This window comes from Ochotona princeps, chromosome 13, assembly GCF_030435755.1.
Source record: "Ochotona princeps isolate mOchPri1 chromosome 13, mOchPri1.hap1, whole genome shotgun sequence".
In the NCBI taxonomy this organism is placed as follows: domain Eukaryota; kingdom Metazoa; phylum Chordata; class Mammalia; order Lagomorpha; family Ochotonidae; genus Ochotona; species Ochotona princeps.
This window is the reverse complement of record NC_080844.1, coordinates 10,397,768-10,421,349: the sequence shown is the minus strand read 5'-3', so window position 1 is coordinate 10,421,349 and position 23,582 is coordinate 10,397,768. Positions and strand designations below refer to the sequence as shown.

Genomic DNA, 23,582 nt, shown 5'->3' with positions numbered 1-23,582 from the left:
GAAACACATATCTGTTTTGCTTGATAGAGCTCAAGAGGGAGCATGTTATTCAGCTTGCCAGCAGGTAAGTAAGGGCAGTGCATCCCTCCATGGCTAACCACTTGTACATATCAGCAAGTAATTTCCCTAGTTCTTACATCATGGTCCTTATTCTTGAAAGTGATCCTTTGCTTCACAGTAGAGGAATTGATTTCGTAAAGCATAGTTCTCAAATAAATAACAACTCACGATACATACACTTAGGACAAGGAAAGTTACACCATTAAAGTTATAAAGATACAAAACTATGTTTTCTATTTAGTGTATCAAAGCACTGACTTTTTAAATGTAATTAAATGAGTAGTTAAAGCTTTTATTTGACTATTCAGTTGAACTTGTGTCTGTTAAAAGACTTACCATTTTGTTATTGGTCACTTTTTAATCCTTTAATGTTTGAAATAGACGTTTTTTTTTTTTTTACATTTAATGTGATCTGCATACCTTGATGACTGCTGTGTTTCTTGTTATTTCTCGAGTAAACAGTGCTAAGCTGTGTAATGTGAGTAATCGGAACATGCAGAGCGATCTCTTAGCTGGAGGTTGCAATGAACCTCTCTGGAGGTTTAGTTAATAATCAGTTTACTACTTTATCTTTATTGGAAACTCATACCTTTTTATGCTTTGTGCAGATAGCACATTTAATTGCTTCTCCTTCTGGCTCAGATCAAGTGAGAGCACATTTATACCTTCGTTTTTTCCTTTGCTGGAAATAAATTTTAGGGAAAGAGATGAAAAACCAGGACTCAGGAACTGCATCTCGGTCTCCCATGTGGGTGGCTGAGGTCAAGTACTTGACCTTTGCCTTCCCAGGTATGTTGTCAGGAAGCCAGACAATGTGTAGTGGCAGTGTGTAATGTGTCTCTGGAAATTTTAAGTAGTTACTGTCTTTTTTTTTAAGATTTATTTTTATTGGAAAGACAGATTTACAGAGAAGGAGAGTCAGATCTTCCATCTAAATCAAATGGCAGCAACAGCTGAAGCTTAACCCAGCGAATCCTGGAGCCAGCCAGGTCTCCCTCAAGGCTGCAGGGCTCAAGGCTTTGGGCCATCCTCTACTGCTTTCCAGGCCACAGGCAGGGACCTGGAAGGGAAGTGGAACAGCTGGAATACAAACCGTTCCCCACATGGGATCCTGGCGCTTGAGGGGGGAGGATTAGCCAACTGAGGCAGTGTGCTGGGCCCAATTTTTGTATTTTTAATAGCAAGTCAGCCCATGACATCATGATCCTTTTGCTCCCTTAAGTGGTAAATCTGCTCACTCACTCCCTTCCCAGCCGCAGTCTGACTACCGACTGTCTGCCCCGGGAAGGCATTACCCAGGGTGTCAAGCAGGTAAAAGCAGTGGAAAAACACAAATGATGCTGTGCAGAGGTGTGTGCTCCTTCTAACAAATTCATGATACTGTGTAGTTCGTGGAGCAGCATAGTGAACTATAGCTTTGTGAAAAATGGCCATTTAAAAATCTCATTTTGAAGCTCCTTGTAGAACGCTGTGACGTTTTCACCCACATTATTTAATAGAACCACATAAACACATCCAGAATATTTGTAGCAACCACCCTCTCTTGGGGTTGTATGTCATCCTCTACATATTGTCACAATTTGGACTACTGAGTGATAAATAACTTTTAATTTTTTTAAAACTGGATATCTGGCATTAATGGCAATTTCATGTTCTTCCTGGTGGCTGTTCTGGAACCCCACAGTGGGCTTTAGAGGGACACACTGGTCCCAAGAGCTCTTCTGTCTTTCTGTGCTTTTTTGTCCTCTTCGGAGGCAGTTGTCACTCAGGGCTGGGCGTGGTGGGTCAGCTTTGCAGTGTTGTGTCATCAGGCTTTCCCACAGGGAGTGCAGCTGAGCAAGGGGATTGGCTGCTCTCTGGAATTTCAGCATTGATTTGCTGGTAGTTTTCCATTGAGGCACAGTACTTGGTAACAGTGGCACACAATTTTAGTTTAAGAAATTAAAAAAATTTAATGGACAGTGTTCTGAAGGTCGCTGGTTAATGCCCCTGAGTGCTTTGTTGAGATTAAACCGAAGTGGTTTAGAAATTCTGTCAGACTCTTTTAAAATATAAGGTTGTAAATATTTAATCTGTTAAAGCTGGGTTTTATTTTTACAATAAACCAGTATTTTAAGGTTTTTCTTTTGTCCTCCCTTTAATTTTTGAGTCTTGTTTAGTGTTAACTGCCTGTATCATTTTTTGTTTGCATCATCCTTGTATGTGTCTCATAAATTTGCTTGGATATTGTTAATTTTTTTTAACTGTGAAAAATAAAAATACTTTCTGTGTCAGTTCCTACGTGCAACACAGCCTGATTAGACCTTTACTTGCATGAACTCTGGGTGTTATTTTTCAGATAAATTGTTGCTAATGTCTTTAATTTTAACAGCCTCAAGTACTACAGCCTTCCAGCAGCCTTCCCAGACCCACAGACCACGCCCAGGGAAAGCTAACAAAGCCGCAGCATCCCGAGGCCCGCAGTGAAAGTGCAACCCAGGGCTCGCATCAGGGTAGTGCACCTCTGGATGACACCTGTTCATACAGCGTACAACAGCAAGAAAGCAACTCCGGTGTGGGAGATCAGCCTTTTCCGTCAAGCCCGCAGTTGGCAGTGGATGTGGCTAGGAAGACACCTGAAGCAAACTTGAACGTGATGGTGAATGCTCAGGAGCCTCATCATTCAGCAAAGAATCAGATGAATGACCGGCAATTTGCACCTACTTCTCTCCAGGCACTTCCTCAGTCAAGTTCAGTAGACCAGGCTAAGAGAGTGGGGCGAGACCTATCTCCACCAGTGGGCTACCCTCCGCAGCTCAAGTCCTTGCAGCTTTTAAAGCCATCCGTCTTGAATTCTTTGGCACCTCCTCCAGATTCAGAACCATCTCCAAATAGGACTCCTCCCCCATCTCAGAAGCCACCAATAATCACATCCTGTAATTCAGTGAAAATTCAGCCAACATCTAGTCAAACAAATCTCACAAATAATCCCAAAGTGTCTAAGCTCCGACCCCCGTCCTGCTCAATCAAACAGAAACAAGTAAGTATCCCCCGAATTGAGCCTCAGAACCTCCAGGCCAAGACCAGCATCCCAAGGCCACTCTCCCGACAGAAAGAAATCATGCAGAATCCAAATGGCAGCTTGCATTCCGGGGATTGCTTGGCTTCCAATAGGTATTCTCGTCTTCCTAAACCAAAGATACATTAAGTACAGAGCCATCGCCTGCCACTTTGTGTTTTGAAGCACAGTCTTCTGTAATAGCTTTACATACAGTTTACTACCATGGTGGAGGTTCCATTGAAAGCCTGTAGCTCTTAAAAATTAAAATGTGGAAGCTTCTACTAGCTTGGCTCTTCCATTTTATCGCCTGGTTGAAGTACATACCATTTGAGCATCTTGTCTCAGGTAAACACGAGTTCGCTTCCCCATCCCAGAGGTCCACCAAAGGCTGTAATCATGTTCGCCACCCCCTGCACCTCAGCAGACACACAGTTGCCACTTAGCAGGTGGAGGCGTATGCTTCGGTGATGGAGTCCTGTCAAGGTCTGTGTTCCTTGTGCTTGTCGGAACCTCACCACTCCCCACCTTTCTCTCCTGTGAATATGGCTCCCGTTGGAACTGAAGACATGGTGATCATGGAAGATGGTCGTGTGTACGCAGAGTTCTGGCCAGTGTTTTATATATTTCAAAGGTCTATGCAAAAGCTTTGTGATGAATAAAGGAGAACGGGCTTTTCATGGAAGTGTAAGTTTTATTCTTTGCCTACTAGGATCATCAAGCTAGTTTTACTGTTTATTCATTTAGCTAATTCCCAGACTGAAACTGGTTCATGGTATATACAAAGCAATTCCCTCGGGTATATATGTTGCTTTAACATCTTGTTTTTCACGCACACAGACATTCTGCCCCACCTCCACTCCTTTGTGTGTTCACATTGCCTCTTGGGTGAATTTTGGAGAGTGAACTACACCCTGAAATCTACCTACAGATGTATCCACTTGTAACATATGTTAGCAGCGGAGTTTGACTCGGTTTTGAACTCCTCATACTTATGGATTCATTATAGTTTTTTTAAGGTTCCACAGTATGTATCATAAATTAAGTCTTTATTATAATATATTTATTGATTGTGCTAATATCTGAAGACTGGAATAATGGACTTGAAGTATTTGCACAAAACTTTGATGGGAGATAGGGATTTAAAATTTATTTTCTATAGAAAAACAAGTTAAAATATTTTAATTATACATTAAATTATAAATTTGAGAAAGCTAGAATTCGTAATGCTCTGCTGGATTTCTCTAGGTTTCCCATTTTGGTTGGTGTATATTTGACAGTGTCTTAAAGAACACATTGGGGAAGGAAAACAGAATTGGAGGTAGGAGTTGTGTTTCATTAAAAGGTGTTTCAAAGACAATCTGCTTATTTATTCTAGTGTGCTAGAGGGGAGCTGTGGAACCGCCAGGCAGCTGCGGGGATGACCCTATCTGTGCTGTAGGCCACTTCCCAGGCAATGCACCTGTCTTCCTGTCCCCGCAAATCATGCCATGTGGAGGCCACTCCTCTGCAGCTGCTTTCATCAGAGGGAATCATTTTCAGGCAGATGACCTAACTACGTCCATTGCTGTTTTGATCCGTGGACCAAAACATACCAAGAAGAATTAAACCAAGGTAGTGAGTCATTCAGATGTCTAGGGATTCTGTCAGTCCCTTGCTAAACAGAGGAATGACAGCCAAGTACATTAGCGGGGATTTCCAAGGGAGTGTCTGCTGCAGTCTTGATTGGATACGGTCTCTTCCTACCTGTCAGAGCACCCTTCGTTGTGTGAACGTGCCATTCTGTAGATAGGAGCCTTTGCTGGGTTTGGGCAACAGTGGGCAGCACCAAGCCCGCATCTCAGCCTTGCAGGACAGCACTGTGCAGGTGAGGGCCTGCAGTGCAGCTGGTCCCTCCAGTGCTGCAGGTCCTGGGACTCAGACACAGCAGCACCTGCTCCTTTGTCCATGGAGGGGGCCGTAACAGCTGCAGCTGAAAGTCAGCATGGGTGTCTTCCACTCTGGTGGAGAAAGAAAACTGATGCCAAAGTGCATGTAGCTACGATGCTATCATCCTCCATGTCCCCAAAGTAAAAACCTAGTGAATTAGTAGACCTTGGGTTGATTTAGAAGTTGATACAGACAGACTCTTGCAAAAAGTTTCAATATCGAGCTTTGTTGTTAACTCCTCAGGCCAAGGGAAATGTCTTCATTGTCTGCTGCAGAAACCTATATCAACTCCAGGAGTTGATGTCTTCTGACATCTTTCCTGTTCTTTATTTCCCCTCCCTGAAGAACTTGCAGAAAAGTTAAGCCTATCAGTTTAACTTTTTCTGTGCTTTTGTTAGGAGCCTTAATCTTAGCGGAGGGTAGGTTCATGAATGTAATTAATTATGAAGAGTACCATATCTAAGAGTAACACATCCAGACCACCTGTGCAGCAACATAGTGTTCACCTGCAGAGACACTGCTGGACTCTCCTCTGGTCCTTGTGTGTATGTGACACAGTGAGCGTGAAGCCGGAGGCTCTGCTGAGGATTCAGAACTCAGAACTCCTCTGATTGGCCCTTACTGATCTCTGTCTGTCTGTCTGTCTCTCTCTCTCTCTCTCTGTCTCTGTCTGTCTCTCTCTCACACACACACATGCATCTACAGATCAACCCTGCCCCCAGTTCCCCTCCACAGGAACACACATCGCTCACTGTCTCCGTTCCTGTGGGATGGTGAAGCTGTTGACATGCATGCATTTTTTCAGTCCTGAGGGAGAATTTTGATGGGGTTGGTTGAGTTTCATGTTTGTGGGAGAGAAAATCAATGTGTGCAGAAGCATGTACCTGGTGGCTAGTGGTATGCATGTCAAATTTCATAAAGAAAAAGCTTGGCCGAGGAGTTGATCGATATAGCTGCACATGATTTTAAGGCATTAACAAAGGAGTATAGAGTTAGGTCATTCAGAATGTTTGCAATGACTGGGACCACCGCGGTTTATGTTTTGGAGTCTTGTTTTTGTGCAATATTTTCAGGCATATAGACTACTGTCTGTGATACTTATATGAATACTAGGGAACTTCCTAAGTAAAAAATCTGCAAATGAAGGAAAAATGCCAGATCTGCACTTTAAATGAGCTTAATTGCTTAGAGTCGTGCCTGAAATTCAGATGCCTCCTACTGAGTGAGGTTTGTGGAAATTAATTTCTCTCTACTGGTTGCTGTTGGAAGAGATCAGCACAGCCTTTCACCAAATTAAATCCCCAACACGTCCTTTTTTCTCCCCCGCAGGAAGGCAGCAGTGTCCCCTGTGTATCCGTCCCATTTGGCTTGGTGTGTCAGAGCATGGTCCCCCTTAGCAGTCACTTCCAAAAGCACACAGTTGGTTTTTGAGCAGAGCTGGCCTACTGGTGGCTGGTGTCTGAGACACTAGGGGCATACCTGGGACTCACCAAGCAGGTTTGCTGGGAGGTTCATCCAGGCTGTGACCCCCTTCCGGTTGGCTCCACATCTTTACTCAGTTGTTGCTGTTGTCTGAGCTCTTTAGCGTTGTTAACATTAGCATGCTGTGCACACATTCCAAAAGTTACAGCTGTAGTACATACAGCTGGTCTTTCTCTGGGGATGATGGACTTGCTGTTTTTCTTAATTCTGATGCTGATTATTTTCTAATGATTGTTCCACGTTGCCGTTTACGTTTCCTGCTCTAATAATCCAGAAAGACATATTTGGATAAAGGATTTTGATGGTGGGCAGTAGACAACAATCCACAAGTATGTCACTAATTTGCTATATTTGAACCTTGTTGGGGAAAAGCTACCCATGTTCCCCCTGGCAAAGCAATGCCGTAACACTAACATCTGAAGAATTTAATATCTCTTAGTTGTTGCTAACTGAAAACAAAAGTACTACTTGCCAGTATTGTTTATCCCATTGATTTTTTAAAATACGTCCGGAGTACATTATGTATATTAGAACTCGCCTGTAGAATGAATTATAAAAACCAGATGTAAAGTCTCTTTCCTGAAAATGTTGGCATAGTAAATACAAATAAAGTTCATAATTGTAAAATGTTCTTGTGCCTCTCCACGTTGACTTCCATATTTGATTTTTCTTCACAAAGATCTAATATACTGTTCACCTGTTTAATTTCCTATGGTCCCCTCTCCATACACCTGCATCACTGAATAGCAGTTGAGCAGTATCGGGCTGTGTTTGCTTGGATTGGTAAGTGTTTGATACTCCATTTTCCATTTTAATAAAATATTTGATCTGTCATGGAAGAGTATTCGGATAATGAAGAAACAGCGCTATGGATTAGAATGTTATACAGAGCAGGAAAACAGTATTGAAATTTAAATTTGTTTTATTGTTTCTAAATGTTGTGTGTAGAAAAAGAAAATTGCCTGAAACGAAAAAGATGAAATGTTTTGTGGAATTTCACGTAAGACCAGAACAAATAAGAAATGAGTAACTCTTTTCGGACTTAATCAGATGAGTTAGACCTAACATGTAAGATAAATGCGAGTCCAGTGTCAGTTCATGTGGATACAAAATGCTTACAGGGAAGCCCGATAGTGTGAAGGGAATTTCACTAGCAATGAATCTGATGGTATTACTACATCCTCCCAACTGTAGCAACTGTAGGGCTGTCTGAGTTACTCGCAAGTTATTTCTTGAGTATCTCTAAATTTTCCTGTCTTCTTGTCACTGGTCATTTCTATTCCTTCATTTCTTCATCATTTGTCAGTTATATATTTTCCATTCTGAATACCTTTTCTCCTAGTGGCTTGTTCCTCCTACAGAGCAGGGTGAGCTGATCTGGGGCACTGTACTGACTGCTCCTGTGCCCAGGGAAGCTGACGTTCTTGCCTGAGAAGCGCACACAGCCTCCACTCAGGCCCAAGTCTTTTTCCCTGGGTCCCCTGTTCATCCTCTTTCTTTGCATGTATGTTTATTTGAGTTCCTCTTCTATATTCTTTTCCTCTTTGGGTCTGTGTTGTGTTGCTTGTGGTGAATTGCAAGCCTTCATTTCCCTGGGAGCACTTGATCTTTTATAATAACATTATATTCATAAACTCTTTAGGCATTCAGAATATTATTACATACTCTGCTTTGTGCCTTTGGCTTTCTGAATTACATTTTGAGGTTTCTCAACAATTGGAAGCCACTTTGCCCTTTAGAACCTGTTACCGCAAGATGCACCATCTTTTGTAGTCTTCTATTTTATTTTTATTAATGTGAAACACATAGACCTCCTATCTGCTGATTCACTACCCCAAAGTCACAATAGCTGAGGATGGGCCAGACCACAACCTGGAGCCTGGAACTCAGTACAGGTCTCCCATTGTGGATGACAGGAACCATCAGCTGGTGCCTTCCACGGTACACATTGCTGGGAAGCTGGAAACAGGAACCCAAACTCAACTTTGAGCCCAGGTCCTCAGTGTGGGATCTGGGGCCCCACAAGGTCGGGTGCTTGCCCTGATCTACACCTTGGCATTCACACTTAGGTGCAGTCTTTGCTTTCCTTCCTTGTCTAACACACTCGGATACAGTCTCATAGACATTCTTGGTTATCTGCTATTTTTTTTTGATGGAATTATATAGGTGGTAGTCTTCTTAAATCTGGTTTCCTCTGCTTAGCACTAAAGTTGTAGTGTGAATCAGTGTTTATTTAAAAAAATTTTTTTTTATGATTTTACATAGAAGAGGGTGTGAAGGGTCAAGGGCTAGAGGAAAGTGTGAGACCATTGTTTTAACATTCTTTTTTTCCTTCCTGTATCTGGCAGAAGGAGGGACATAAGGGGAGAATCCACACTCAGACTCCCAACCATTCCAGGGTCCCCAATTTGGGGTATGCTTCTAGGGTTCTGCTTAAGTTTGATAGTTCAACAGTTCTGAATTGCTGCCATCTTGGCCACTCCAGTCACAATGAAATCTCTCCAGACTCCACTGGTTGACATAGTCCACCTTAGAGTCTCCATTTGCCCAGTTATTCACTGTCAACACATGCCTGGGGTAGTTGATCGATTTGTTCTGTCCTTTTTTACAGTGCCAGGTGTCCTAGCAGGTCCCAGTGTACTGCCATGTCCTCCATGTACAACTGGATATGCTCTCCACTGTATATCCAGTCACTGAGGAGGCCCAGCTCCGACACATGCACTCCATGGTCAGACCATGGAACCTGCAATTCTCTGCATGGTGCCAGTTCTGAGTGCAGTGATTAAATTGGGCTAGAGTCTAGCCCAGTCTGGCGCATCCCAGACCCAGTCCATACTGTGCTAAGGGAGACTGCAGCCATGTCCGCACCAGACCGCAGCCCCCTCCCTGGCACTTTCCAATGGGGATTAGAACCCAGCCAGGGCATCCGCTTTTACTCCCCAACCAGGCCTGTTTCCGGCCACAGATCTCATGCATGCCATGCCAATGGTTGCTCTGACCCAGCTTGGCATGGCCCCTCGCCTGTCTTGGCCTTTGCCTTTGGATGCTGCAGCCTGGCCTAACCTGACTGGCGCCCAATCCCAACTCTCACTGGTGCGTGCTGGAACCTGGCCCATCCCTGGCTCATGTAAACCAGTAGGTGTGATAACCTAACCCAGCATAACCTACACTCCATTCTTGTTTCTGCACTCGCCAGTGGGCTAAGATTAACTTGGCCCTGCCTGGTCCTCTCCCCTTCCAAAACCAACCCACACATTCGCCAATGGATGGAGCTACCTTGCCTAGCTTGCCCAACACCCAGGCCTGGACCACGTACTCAATAGCAGGAGCTGAAGCCCACCAGAGGAGTTTCCCAAGCTTCCCGTTTTGGCCCAGACCCAGATCTCCCACATGCCAGTGGGTGCTAGTCCCTTACCTGGAATAGCCTGCCCTCCTCAGTTTCAGCCTTTGTATGAGCTGATAGATGTTGTGGTGCATCTCATCTCACACACTGTTTTAGGATATACATGAGGGTGCTGCAGCCTGGACCTGCCAAGCCTGTTTCCAGCCCCAGTACCCGTGAGTGTTAGTGGGTTCCACGGTCATATCAGGCTTGGCCCATCACCAGTCCAACTCTTAAGCTAGCCAGCGGGACTTATATTTCCATAGGGTTGGGCCCACATGTCCACCACAGACTCTACCCCCTGATCTGTTTCTTTTATGTGCTGGTTGGCGTCATGGCTCAGCCTAATGTGACCCGTCTCGAGATCTGGTCTGGCCCTGCTAGACAGTCCCCCAGCCCTAGCTTTCATGTGGGCTGGCATGTGGTGATCAGCCAATGACCCATGCTAAGAAGCCCGGCTTAGGTCTCCCATGTGGGCTGGTGCATCCGTCTGACCCATAAAAGCCTTCTGGTCTCTCGCTTCCAAAACACCAGGTCTCAGTCCCCTTGATTACCTGCAAGTATAGTGTCCTTGTTGGGAGTGTCTCAGGAATCATTCCTCACCTGCAAGATACTCCCATGGTGGTCCTCCCTATCCCATATCGCCTTGCTCCTTTCTCTGTTCAATCGACAATCCTGTGCCCGGGAGTGAATGGGTTCTCCAGCCCAGCCTTCGAAAGCCCAGTGGGTAGTGTGCTGATCTGAAGCTCTCCCCACCCACCAGAGTTCAAGCTCCTGGTACATGAGTTGGTCCAAGATCCAGACCAACTGAGGTTCTCCAGGCCTGGTCCACCAGCACACCTGGGCTGCATACTGACCTGGATCTCTCCCCGCCTCACCTCTCCTTGCCCAGGACAAGCACCTGATCCCCAGGTTCACTCCATCTGCCTAGAGGTGAGCTCCCAGGTCCCCATATGTCCACTGGTACTATACCCTTAGTCCTCCCCACACCCCATGCCTGCATCCACAGGCCCCCATGGGCTTCCCACTGCCCCCTGGACGGTAGGAAGGGCGTCGGGTTGCTGTCCCCACCGTGAACCAGTATTTTTTTTAATTAATTTGTTTGTTTAGTTTTTTGTTGTTTTGCTGCTGAGTCACAGTAGACTGTACAGAATGCACCACATTTTGCAAGTCCATTCACCAGTTGATGGACATTTATGCTGTTTTCATTTTGGAACTATTTTGAATAGTGCTGCTAACAGTGTCCATGTATGAGTCTTTATTTGGAAGTACAATTTTGTTTCTCTTGGGTAGAAAGCAAAATTTCTGGTATTAAAGACAAATTTATGCTTAACTGAAAAATAAAAAAAAACCTTTCCCAAGGTAGCAGAGATTTCATATCCCTGCCTGCAACATAGGAGGGTTCCCCCTGCTTTGAAGATCTTTCCCTGTTCTGATTATCTGATCATATTTCATCGTTGGTGAAATGTCTACTCCAATCATTTGCTTGCTTTTCTTAGAAGGATTTCTTACACACTCAAGATGGGAATCAGATGTGATTGTCTTTCAGACTTCCTCCTAGTCTGTTACCTGTCTTTGTGCTGTTTAGACCACAGCAGTTTTCACTTGCAATGAGGTCAGGTTTACCTCTGTTGTCTTGGCTTGTGCTCTGCTTTGGGTGCCATAGCTCAGAAATCCTGCTTCCTTGTGGGCTCTAAGGGGTGAAAAAGGACCAGAGATCTCTCTGATTCTCAAATAAGTTAGCTTACATTAGCTGGTAAAATATTGTTTTAAAAATCAGTATTGTTTTATCTCATTGGTTTACAAGTATGATTAATTTTTGAGTTGGTTCTTGTGTATGCTGCAAGAGGGGCATTTACCATTTGGTATCTAAATTCCCAGGTTTATTGCTGTAGACTCCTTTTCCATTGGCTTATCTTGACACCTTAGTGAGAATACATTGTCCACAAATATAGGGACTGTATTCTGGTAATCACTTCTGTTCTGGGCTTATATGTCTGTCCTTGTGCTATTACCACTGTGTTCAGAAAGGACAGCTTTTTTTTTTTTTTTTTTTGAAGTTACAATGGTAAACATCAGTCTGTTTATTTGTTTGTTTTTGTTTCTCAAAATTGTCTTGCCCATTCATGATGGTTTTGAAGTTTTTCATTTGAGAAGCAGAGAGGATGGTGGAGAGGTAGAAAAGCAGGGAGAGAAGAGAAGGGGAGAACGAATTAGCTTCCATCCACTGGCTCACTTTCCTAAATGCTCACAGCGTTTAGCATGACTGAGGCAAAAGTCAGAATCTGAATCCAGGTCTCCCCCATGTGATGGGATCCTGATTATTTGAGCCACCGCTCTGGGCTGCTCTGTGTTCCCATTAGCAAGAAACTGAGGTCTGGGGCTAGAGCTGCCTGTTGAAACTGGGACCAGGGAGGGCGCAGACAGCTTAGCTGCCCGGCCAGATGCCTACCTGCTGTTCACGTCTGCTGTATTTTATATTTACTTTGACAACACCTTGTTGAGTTGCACAAAAATGCACACTGTAGTTTTGATAAGCATTTGGAGAGAGCCATCACCTTAACACCATATCTTCTAATCCACGAGTCTGAACTAATATCATTCCTCCAGCAGTGTTTTGTAATTTTCAGCGTGCAGATCCTACCCTCTGTTCAGTCTATATTTAAACCTTCTGTTCTTTGGATGCAATTGTGAAAGCACATGCGGTCTTATGTCATTTGTATGGAGAAACACAGCTGAGTTTTCTGTATTGATGGCATTCTGAAACTCATTGAGCTTAGTGATTAATGCCTGTAGTGCTTTTATGAATTCTGGGGAGCTCCTGTGCACAGGATCCTACCATCTGCAGTTAAGACGGCCCTGCTGTGCCCTTTCCAACCCTCTTCTTGCCAGATTGCAGGGCCCCATTTTTCTCCAAAGGCCGATGTCACTGTAACCATTTACTGAAGGCACAGTCTCCCTGAGGTCCCACAGCTCTCAGCAACCCAGGAGGATGACAACAGTGAGTCAGAGGAGCCTCCCAGTGCTGGAGAGAGAGGAGCGTGGGACCCATGCTCAGTGTCGGCAGCCTGTCACCTGTGCCCCTGGCGGGGAGCAGCAGCAAGGGGGTCCAGGACCCCCTCATTCCGAGAACATCAAAGACATTTAACTATCTTACTCCCTCCTGCCCTATTCCTCCAGGCACACTCTAGCAACAGGAGCTACTTACTGCCTGGGCCCCCAGTAATGACCTCAGGTGGTTTTAATAGAATTCTGATAACCACCCCATAGTGCTGACGGAAATGGCATGAGTCTTCGGATCCCAGTGTAGAGGCATGGGGAACCGAGCATGACAGACTGTGTTGGGCCTCATAGCTGTAGACTACAGTGAGTGCTGGCAACGACCGAAAATGTGAGGAATCTCAAAGCTTGAGGCTTGGGGTTTTACTGTGCCCAGGTCTGTGAGGAATGGGGTTCAACACTGTCAATGAAGGCTCCGTTGTGTCTAGCGGTGCGTGGAATGGAAAACAAACCACAGCCCAGCAGCCAAAGGCAAGTTCATGGGCGTGTGCTTCCTGAACCTGCTGCACCTGCAGCTGTGATGGCATGGAGACATGTCCTCAGTGCGCATGGCAGCGTGGTTCTGAGGGCTGTCCCCCGGCCAATGTGCCTCCTCTAAACCATGGGTGACCTTCTTGTGAGTCCGTGATGTTGGAGATTGTCTTGTTGACACAGAGGCCTGCTGGATTGAGGACAGGTGTCGCATGGAACCAGTTCAATCTGGGGAGGATGCAGGGAAGCATCTCTTCATTTTTCCAGCCCTCAGCCCCTAGCCCCTTGTCACCCCTTCCCTGTCCTGTCTGGGGCCCAGCAGGGCCTGAGGATTGGGGGGCCTCCGCAGAGGCCTGATTTCAGGAATCTTAGAGGCCTGTGGGTTGTATCAGTGTCAGGGTCCTGGTTGACATACCAAGTGCCAAGATTGAACAAAATGTTACCATGGTAAAGAGCTGGACAAAGCCTGCATGAAACCACTGTTATTTTGTTTTTCCTTTAAAATTGTTTATGATGGGGGATGTTTATTTTTCATCTATTTGGGGAAAAAAAGGAGATTTTCTATCTTCTACTTCAATCTCCAAGTACCCCAAACAGCCAAGGCTGGGCCAGGCTAAAGCGGGGAGCTGGAACCTTCATCTGGGTCTCGCACACAGAAAGACGGGCCCAAGTAATGGAGCCATCATGTGCTGCCTTCAGAGGTGCATCAGCAGGAAGCTGGATTGGAAGGAGAGACTCCAGGATCAGATACAGAATGCAAGCATCCTAAGCAGCAGCTTAGTACACTCTGCCACCCTGCCCACTCCCATGAGTTAGGTCTTAGAAATGCACGTGAACCTACAATTGGCTGAAAGTTAGAAGTTTACGAAAACCTTGTGAACTGACGCACATAGGCACTTCCTAAAAAATAATGAAAGAGCTGTCTTTCGTAATGAGCAGGACAGTACTTGCAAACACCAGCAGTGTTTGGCTGCAAGCTCCAACTGCACTCCTGGTTCCAGCTTCCTGCCAGTGTGCCCCTGGGACACAGGAGATAGTGGCTTCAGTAGTCGGGTCCCTGCAACCCAGGTGGGAAATTCAGAATGAGTTCCAGTCTCTCCTTTTTGGACCAGCCCAACCCTAGCTGCTATAGGCATTTGGGAAGTAAACAGAATGGGGGAGCGCTTTCTCTCTCTCTCTCTCTCTCTCAAAAGCAACACAAGCATCACAGGTACCCACAGCACTGTGGTGTGATGCAGGTGTCTACATGTGCCTGTGCTGTGGGCGCAATCGGGTGTCCTGTGTGTCGGTCGCCACCATAACAGCTAACAGCACTTGTTGGACGTGAGCCACACGCTGGGGTAAGGACTTCATGCCCTGCCTGACTCTTGCCACAATCCTGGGAAACAGGCAACCGCAGCTCCTTTTTACAGAGAGGAAGCTAAGATGCAGAAGTTGCTGCTCTGAGCTCACAGCTGGAGATCAGTACCGAAGAGTTTGCCAACAGGCCATGTGTGCCATGTGTATCAATGTCCATGCTCTGAATCACAAGGCTGTTACGCTTCTCCAGGTGTAATCCATCTCAGCCCATTTGTGCAACAGCACTTTTCTTTCTTTTTTTTTTTTCTTTTTCTTTCTCATAAAACCAAGGCTTGGATTATTAAAGGTAGCTGGCCCAGTGTCACACAGCTGTTAAAATACAGACTAGCACCTGGTGAGGACAGAACTTGGTATATTGTACTATGCTATACTGCCACCTAGTGGTCAGCCTGGCAAATTCTTTTACAAGTACACACCACTGTGCCGATTTCTAAAACTGGTTGAAGTTATTTAAAATGCCAGAAACCTGGCAGAATTCTCCAAGTACTAAAGAACAAAAGAACAGTTAAGTAATAATGAATGTGCAGGAAGAGGAGCTATTTGGAAACAAAGCTGACTTGGCTCTGGGTTTCCTGGCAGCCAAGGCAAAGAGGTAAACCCAGGAATTCCACACTTGTCACAGTCCAGTCAAAAGCAGGTCTGTTTTTCATGGGAAATTTCCTGGTCTGAGCTTCATTGGCAAGTCAGCAACAGCAAAACTGAGAACCCTGGGGTGCTCATTTACCTGGAAAAGCACCCAGTGCTGCTGCTTATAGGGGAACCCTGGTCTCAGCCTCCTGTCCCCAGGAAGTCACTTACGAATGGGAATTGCCTGAGAGGCCTTCAGGGAACTCTTATCCACTGGCTTTCATTCTTTACCTTTTGAGATGATTCCATAGTAAGATTTGTCAGGAGAGCTAATTTCCCTTTGTAAATGTGGCTTGTGAAGAATTTTAAGTTGCCCACGTAGCTGGCACCATATCCCCATTTGAGTGTGCTGGTCTACACCCCTTCCCTCTCCCTTGCTGTGGACAGAGGAGGAGGAGGCACTGTGCGGGACTGAGAGCCCCCAGAGTCTTCTGTGCTAGCAGGGGGGGCTCGTCCTTGAGACACAGGCTGGCCTGGGAGGGGATGTTCAACAGTCCAATGTGGACCACACTAAAGGTGAGACCACCGTGACTGAAGCAGGCTCTGATTTGCAGTTACATAATGAATAGATTTCAGAGGGCTCTCCCTGCAGGTTTCCTGTTGCACCTGAGGCTGGGAGACTAAAGCATGAAGCTGAACAGGTGTAGAAGTGGGTGTTGCAGTGCCATGGGCTAAGCTGATGCTTGGACACCCTGGGATCCAGGCCTGTCTCCTCTTCTGATCCAGTTCACTGATAAGGTGTGTGGGCCCAACCCCTCCATCCATGTGGGAGACCCCAAATGGAGTTCCAGTCTCCTGACATCAGCTTGGCCCATCCACAACTGTTGCAGGCAACTGGGAATTAGATCAGCAGATGGAAGATCCTATCTTTTCCTCCCTCCCTCTCTCCCCTTCCCTGCCCCATCACTCATCACTCTGCCTTTCAGAGAAACAAAATAGAACTGCAAGGCACACAGGCACACACATCATCCAGCTCTGGGTTATATACCTGACTAATTTCTTCCCCCATGCACCGTGGGCTCTAGTGCCCAGTCTATCTTCCAGAAATTTCCAGTCACATTTCTCCAGCTGCCCCAATCTATCCAGAACCAACTCTCTTGGCCATATCTACTGAAGACCAGCAGTGCTCGGGACCCGTGCTCTGTGTCTTGACCAGGACAGCACACCATCGATGTGGGAACATCTGGCCAAATCCCAGAGGCGGCCTGTAGCTCCAGGACAGCTAGCCAAACCGTGGAGGCAGTCTTTCTGGGGTGGGGTTTCTTGCAGGGCTCATTTCCTCTTGGAGCCTCATCTTTCAGGATGCCTGGATCAGCCAGTGACAGCCATATTAGCAGAGTGGTGTGTGTCCTTTCAGGTGACCCTTTCACCTGCGTACAGGTGTGTTCAGATGGCAGCCACTCTTGCCAAGGCCCCCAGGCCCTGCTGTGTAGCGTAGGTGACCCCAGCATTAGGGCTGAATTGGAGAGCCTCTTACAGGGCACAGCCAGTGGTGGGCAGCAGCAAGTTCATGAATGGGCCAAGCAGGGCAGGCCATGTCCTGTCCTGCTGCTTGTTACTGCCGTGTCTTTAGACAGTCCTAAAGGACCTCAGGGAGTGAGGGCAGTAAAGGCCTTGAGATGGTGATTATGCTATGGAGAGGGGAGATGCGGTGTGCCCATGAGTGTGCATCTGTGTGTGTGTGATGTGTATATGTGTTGTATGGTGTATGATGCATGCTGTGTGATATGTGTTACTATATGTGTATGCATGGTATGTTGTATGTATGGTATATGTGTGGTTTGTGATATGACATGTGGTATATATGTGATGCGTGGTTATGGTATTTGTGTGATATATGTTGATATATGTGTATGGCGCATGGTGTGTGATCTGTGTGGTATGTTTGTGTGTATGGTACATGGTGTGGCTGTGTATGAGCCCTGCTGTCTTTGCCCTGGGGATCAGGGAAGGCCTCCTGGAGAAGCAGCCGTTATCCTGGAATGGGGAGGGCAGTAGCCTGGCATCCTTCCCTAACCCCCAGACCTATGACCACCAGCACTAGAGAAAGTCACAGGTGACCATGCAGATGGAAGAGCCCTTCGGCAGCCTAGCACTGGCATCTGCAGAAACACCAGGAGCCACTGGTCACAACGGTGATGTCTTCGGCCATGGGAGACCCAGTGGGCACAGCCCTGGAAAGCAGGTGGCAGAGCCTGCCCTTGACCCCCACATGCTTTTAATGTAAGGCAGGAGGAGTCCCAGCCACTGATGTCCAGGTGGCAGTACGAAGTTGCAGGTGCAGCCAGAGTCCCAGCTGTGCTTCCTGCTGGGGGCCTGGGGAGGGTCCTCTGGATGCGCTGGCACCCCTGCAAGTCAGGGCTCTTTGCCAGTGTAACTGAGCGCACCCACTCACAGGCCAGAGCCCCAGTCCTGGGCACACAGTCAGGAGCCCAGGCCCCTGGCTAAGTCCTTGGCTAAGCCTGATTCTAGTCCAGACTTTCCTGGATCTGGCACTGAAAGCACCACCTGCAGGGAGTCCCTTCATCTTGGACAAACCTATGTGTTTGTCATGCTGTTGCCCAGGCACCTCAGGAGGCCTGGAGGCACTGCCTGGACTGGCACACCTTGGTGAGGGCTGCTGCTTAGGTCCCCTGGCCCACCAAGGCTCCTGGATGTAGACTGACTCAGCTTGATGCAGGTCCCAGGTGGAGAGGGACCCCCCCACCCCCCCGTCCGCCATATCAGGCTGGAGCTCTGGGTCCACAGCCCACATATCAAGCCTATCCTATGACCTTGAACTCTCTTGTGGCCCCAGTAATTTGTGTGATCACAGGAAGAATTCCAGCCACTGATGTCAAGGTGGCAGCCACGAAGCTCCAGGTGGAGAGGGACCCCCAACCCCCACGTCAGGCTGGAGCTCTGGGTCCACAGCCCACACGTCAAGCCTGTCATGCGACCTTGAGCTATCTCATAGCCCTGATAATCTTGTGATCACAGCAAGAAGGGACTGAGCAGAAAGGGAGGTGGGGCCTCTTCTGCAGGACTTGCGGAGGACAGCTCCGCTCTGTATGTCTAATAGGGCCATGCTCACCCCAAGAACCCCCAGGCCCCACTCTCCTTGGGGGATACAGCCAGGGTTCCCACATTGCTGGCTGGCTCCTATCCTGGGCCTACCCTGAGAGGGCTGCAGACAGTGAAGGAGATCCTCACTGCTCTAGCTCCTGCTCTAGGCCCAGCCAGCCCACTTCCGTGCCCCTTCTCACGGTCATGCATTCTTTCTTCTGATGTTCAGCTGCAAAGGAAGAAGACACACAGGGAGGCGGAGCTGGTTCCGTGTCTGATCCTGCCAGGGTGGCGGCCCTACCCTGGGTGTCGGGTGCTGCTGGAGAGCTCTGTCACAAGCACCAACTCCTGGGCAGATTCACTGTCCCTGGGGAACTTGGGGACTTCCCTGCCCTGTGAGGAACAGCCCCTGTCTCCATGTCTGCCGGATAAAGCAGGCTGGGGAAAGGACAAGGCTTTTCCAGACTAGGCCTGTTTATTGGGGGTATGCAGAGCGCCATCCTGGAGGGGAACCAGTGCTCCAGGCACCATCTTTTCCTCAGGGTGGAGAGTCCTAGTGTTGCCCCAGCCTAGAGCACAGGGTGTCATTTCTCTCTGCACCACTAGATGTCACTCACTTCCAATTAGTGTCTTGAGTTGAAGCTCCTAGATCTTGGGTTTCTGGTTGCTATTGTGTGGGCCACTCTCCTTAACACTAAGTGTGGGATTTGAGCAGTAAGGATCTCAGAGCACAGGTGGGCAATCTGAAACTCAGCCCTCCCTGAACTTGGTGTTCAGAGGGGATTCCAGGACAGCAGACTTCACACACACTGGGCTCAGACAGTACCAGCAGGCCCCACAGATAAGGAGGCTGGCCTGACTTGGAGGAGTGGACAGACACACAGCCCCAAGTAACTGTCCCTTGTATGTGCCAACCCTGTCACAGATCCTGGCATGCTTGTGGCTTGGTCCTTCAAGGAGAATGCACTCTGGGAGTGCCAAGGAGGGAGAAAGGTGCCACGGCTGTCATGATGGGCTGTGGTCCTCCCAGTTGTTTCCAGCCCCTTGTCCTGCACTGAATGCTCCTCCTCCCTGCAGGATCAGGTGAGCTGTCTCATTGGGTTACCCCTGATGGGGTCCAGCACAAGAGGAAACTGTGATCCCCCCCTCCTGCCCCAGTTTGTGGCCACCTTGCCCCTCCTCCGCACCCAGAGTAGCTTCTGCTGTGTGACCACTGCACCCTTCGTGCAGCTGCCCCTCCATCTGCATGGGCCGGGAGCACCCCTGTGCTGTCCCTGCACTACAACATCAGGTGTGGATTTTACCATCCCAGACCAGGTGTAAAAACCAGTCAGGCATTGCCCAGGGTGCAGTCAGCATTCCTGTCCCTGTCCCTGCAGCCACTGGGTCCAGCTCCTCTGTGGTTGTGCAGGGCACTCTCCCTCTCAGGTGGGGCGAGGAGGGTGTATCTACTCTCAGGGCACCTCTGTTCTTCCCTGCCCCAGGGGTTCTTGGTCCAATGGAAACAAGGTGGGACTCCTGTCCCCCTACTCTCACCCCCACCAGCCATCCCCTCTTCATCCCCACCTGGAGCTGACACGCGTGTGCGCACACATACACACACATCAGGAGTAGCTGGGGAAACCATGCTGAGTCCCAAATGGTGTGGGGGAGATGTGTGTGGCTCTTTTAATATATGGTTTGACCCTAGCCTGTTCACAGTCCCCGGTCACTCAGGGAACCCCAGTAACAACAGCAGCCCTGCAGGGAAGCGGTGGTGGTGGCTGTCTCGTTCACTCCTCAGAGGCTTAGTCAGGTCTGGGCTGTTGCAGAGGGCTTTGTGGGACATGGTGAACTTCGACTAACCCCCAAGCCTTAGCCCCAAAGAGCAAATCAGGGTGGGGTTGACTCTCAGTGGCTGAGCATTAGTGGAGACTGCTGTGCAGTCAGTCCAGGAAGCTGGAAGCAATGAAATGTCTGTTTATTTGCTGGGATCCTTTTGCCTCAGGATGCTGGCCTCTTAACTTGCCTTGTTGGACCTTGCTAGCCCCTCAGCCAGTGCAGGCAGTAGGGGTTGTGTTCGCACTGCCGCTCCCCACCCCTGCCTCTGCCCAGGAAGGTGGAAGGAGTCAGTAATTGGATGTCCACATCTGCTTACGTGCACTAAAGGCGGGGGTTGATTAATGTCTCCCAGTCCCTTACATTAGGTGCCCAATTGGCTTTCCTCCTTCCTTGGGTCTATTTCTAAATTGTGGGGTTTTTTTTTTTTTCATTTTCTTGGTTTCCTTGCTGTCTATTTCAGGGGAAGACCACGACACTGTTTCGTTTCATCAGTTCTCTGATGACTCATATCCCTGCATCCCCCTTAGAACCAGACTGTGGACTGGGAGGGATGAATGTTTTTGTCAGGAAGGAAGTTGAGCAAGATGGACACACTATTCAGGGAAGCTTGCTTGATTGGAGAATAAGGGGTAGCCTGAGTGAGCACAGGGGCTCTGGAGGGGTACGGCTGCCCGAAGTGCAGGATTGGGGGAACTATGTTGGTGACTGGACAGGGCAGGAATACAAAGTGGAGGTTTTATGACAGGACTGCAGTCAGGGGTTGTGCATTTTACAAGGCCTCTTGAGCGGTAGGCAGGGGAGCAGGAGTCAGAGAAGGAATGAGCAGACCTGAGGCCAGAACAAGGTAGGTGAGGAGGAGACTGAGTTGGGGGTCCAAGCCTTGCTCATTTCGCTGTCAACAGTGGCTTTCCACACTCTTGGGGGGACAGAAGCATGGTCACCTCCATGCCAACCCAGGGTCTCCAGCCCGTTCCACCTAAGCAGCCATGCTCGGGGCTCGGATGTCTCATTTTGGTTTCTTTCTCTCCTGCTATGGTTCAGAGCTGTGGAACAGGTGCCCAGTCTCCCTCCTGCCATTACAGCATACATTGGTGCTGGAGAGAGGGCAGTCCTGGGTACTCAGCAGGTCCTGTGGGCTCATTTCCCTAATTAGAAAAAGAAAAAAAGAAAAATCCTCACAGCAGTGTAGTGTCCAGCATTCAGCCCCCTCACCTTTGGATAAATAGAATCCAAAGGGCACGGGTCAAAGCTGGCACAGCCCAATATCTCAGTACCTGATGTCTGGGAAGCCTGCGACATGATTTATCCAACACACAGACAAGGGGCCTGGGACAAAAACACAAAGACAGAGGCTGTGCCTGACTGTGTCCGCACTGAACATTTTCAGTTTGAAATATCAAGGCCACATTTTATAGTTTAAGACTTTTGCTTCAACCCTTCCTGAAGTGGATTTAAAATAATGAACATAGAAGAGCCACGCCATACAACCTCTATTCTTTTCCCTGTCTCTCTCCACCGACCAGGCTTTGCCTTTATTGTAGCCACAATGCTCTGAATTTCCTACTGGTGTCTTAGCTACATCTCCCTTCACTTACCTGCCCTGCTCTCAAACCTCTGATGCTCCTTCCAGGGTATTTGCAAGAGCTTAGGATACAGAGCTTAGGCAGGCTGTTGGGGTACAGCAGTCACCTCCCTTCAGCTTCCTGGTGCAGGTTATTGGGCTGTGGGAGCAAAGGGGGCTCTTTCCAAGGCTTTCTAAGGATGCCCATTTGCTTCTCATGCTCCTCTGTGCTCCGAGTGCTTGTTAGTACTGCAGAGTGTGAGAGAGATCACACCAGAAACAAGTGTAGGATGTTAGGAGTCTTGATTGCCCAGGCTTAGTGACGGCAGCTCCCACTACACTCCAGGAGCCACTGCACTCAGCAGGGAAAGTCAGGGCTTTTTAAGCTCTCATCCTCCCAATCACATTGAGAGCCATGCAGTACAAAGTTTCAGGCAGGAAGGGAATTGCCAGAGCCCAAAGTTTTCTTGCAGTTACCTTAATCCAGTTCTCTAGCAGACAGAGGGAGCAGGTGCACAGAGCCTCCAGAGTCATTTCCATGCTTTCAGTTGTCCTTGAATGATGCAGAAGGCAGGAGGAGCAGGGTGTGCTTTTCGTGCCTTCAGTTAATTTGAATGGTGTGAGAGGAGCTAGGAAGGGCTGGATACGGAAACTGTTTCCGGGCCATGTCTGCTACCAATTAACTTGACAAGCAAGTACGAGCAGTCAGTGGCTGCACCCCATCACATTAGAGGGTCTGCATGTCAGGCATAGAGAGCAAATCTCTTCCTGACTGTGAAGCCCAGAGCCAGCAGGTGCCTGCTCTGTGCTCTCACTGTGTATGCATCCATCTCCCACCCTTCTGCTCCCACTTTGTCTAGAGAAGGTGGTGGTGGCCCTGCAATCAGGCAACATGACGGAGACCTAGCAGGTGCTTTTATGTCATGTACCTTCACATACACAGAGCAAATTTGTGAGCCAGGGCCTGGATCACCCCTTGTATAGATGAAGAAACAGTGTAGAGAGAGAGGGTAGGCAGTGTGCCCAAGGCCACCCAGGGGACAAAAATCAGAGCAGGACTCTGACCACATCGGGTGCCCACTGATGAAGGTGGGCTTCCCACCCCCCGTCCTCCCCTCCCCTGTCATCCTTGCTCATTGCTGTCCTCCCCTGGTACAAGTGTGTTCCATGTGATCCTTCGTGAAGCTTCCTTCTCATCCAAGACCATTCCTTCCTACCAGACAGAGTCTCCTCAGGACACAGAGCCACATCATTACTTGCAGCAGAATATCTGATATAAAGAACCAGGTCTAGACTGCTTAGCGCTCTAGCTCCAGGGACACAAAAGGGAAGCAGCTCCTCACTGCAATGGAGGAATGAATGAAAGAATTTTTTTTTTTAAGATTTATTTATTTTTATTGGAAAGTCAGATTTACAGAGTGGAAGAGAGAAAGATCTTCCGCCTGCTAGTTCATACCCCAAATGTCCGCAACAGCCAGAGCTGAGCTGTTCAAAAGCCAGCAGCCAGGAGATCCTCCTCTGGGTCTCCCACACGGGTGCAGGGTCCCAAGGCTCTGGGCCATCCTCGGCTGCTTTCCCAGGCCACAAGCAGGGAGCTGGATGGGAAGTGGAGCAACTGGGTCATTAACTGGCAACCATAAGGGATCCCAGCACATGCAAGGCGAGCATTTAGCCACTGAGCCATAGCTCTGGGCCCAAGTATGCATTTTTATTTGTTTGTAAGTTTTGAGGGGTTTCCAGAGCGAATC

At 48.0% G+C, this 23,582-nt stretch overlaps 1 protein-coding gene across 10 annotated transcripts in view; it reads left to right on the top strand.

Annotated features, from left to right (window-relative positions):
- CCSER2 (coiled-coil serine rich protein 2) overlaps positions 1 to 23,582 on the top strand; it is a 430,972-nt gene that overhangs the window by 110,738 nt on the left and 296,652 nt on the right. For 5 of the 10 annotated variants that reach the window (XM_058671976.1, XM_058671975.1, XM_058671982.1 and 2 more), the window contains one exon: positions 2,432 to 3,777. The exons of 1 other annotated variant lie outside the window; for it this stretch is intronic. In XM_058671976.1, the coding sequence (XP_058527959.1) occupies positions 2,432 to 3,247 (816 nt within the window). In that variant the 3' untranslated portion in view covers positions 3,248 to 3,777. Of the gene's footprint in view, positions 1 to 2,431; positions 3,778 to 23,582 lie in introns of those variants that run through there. 4 more of the 10 variants (XM_058671978.1, XM_058671979.1, XM_058671977.1 and 1 more) reach the window with 1 other exon arrangement.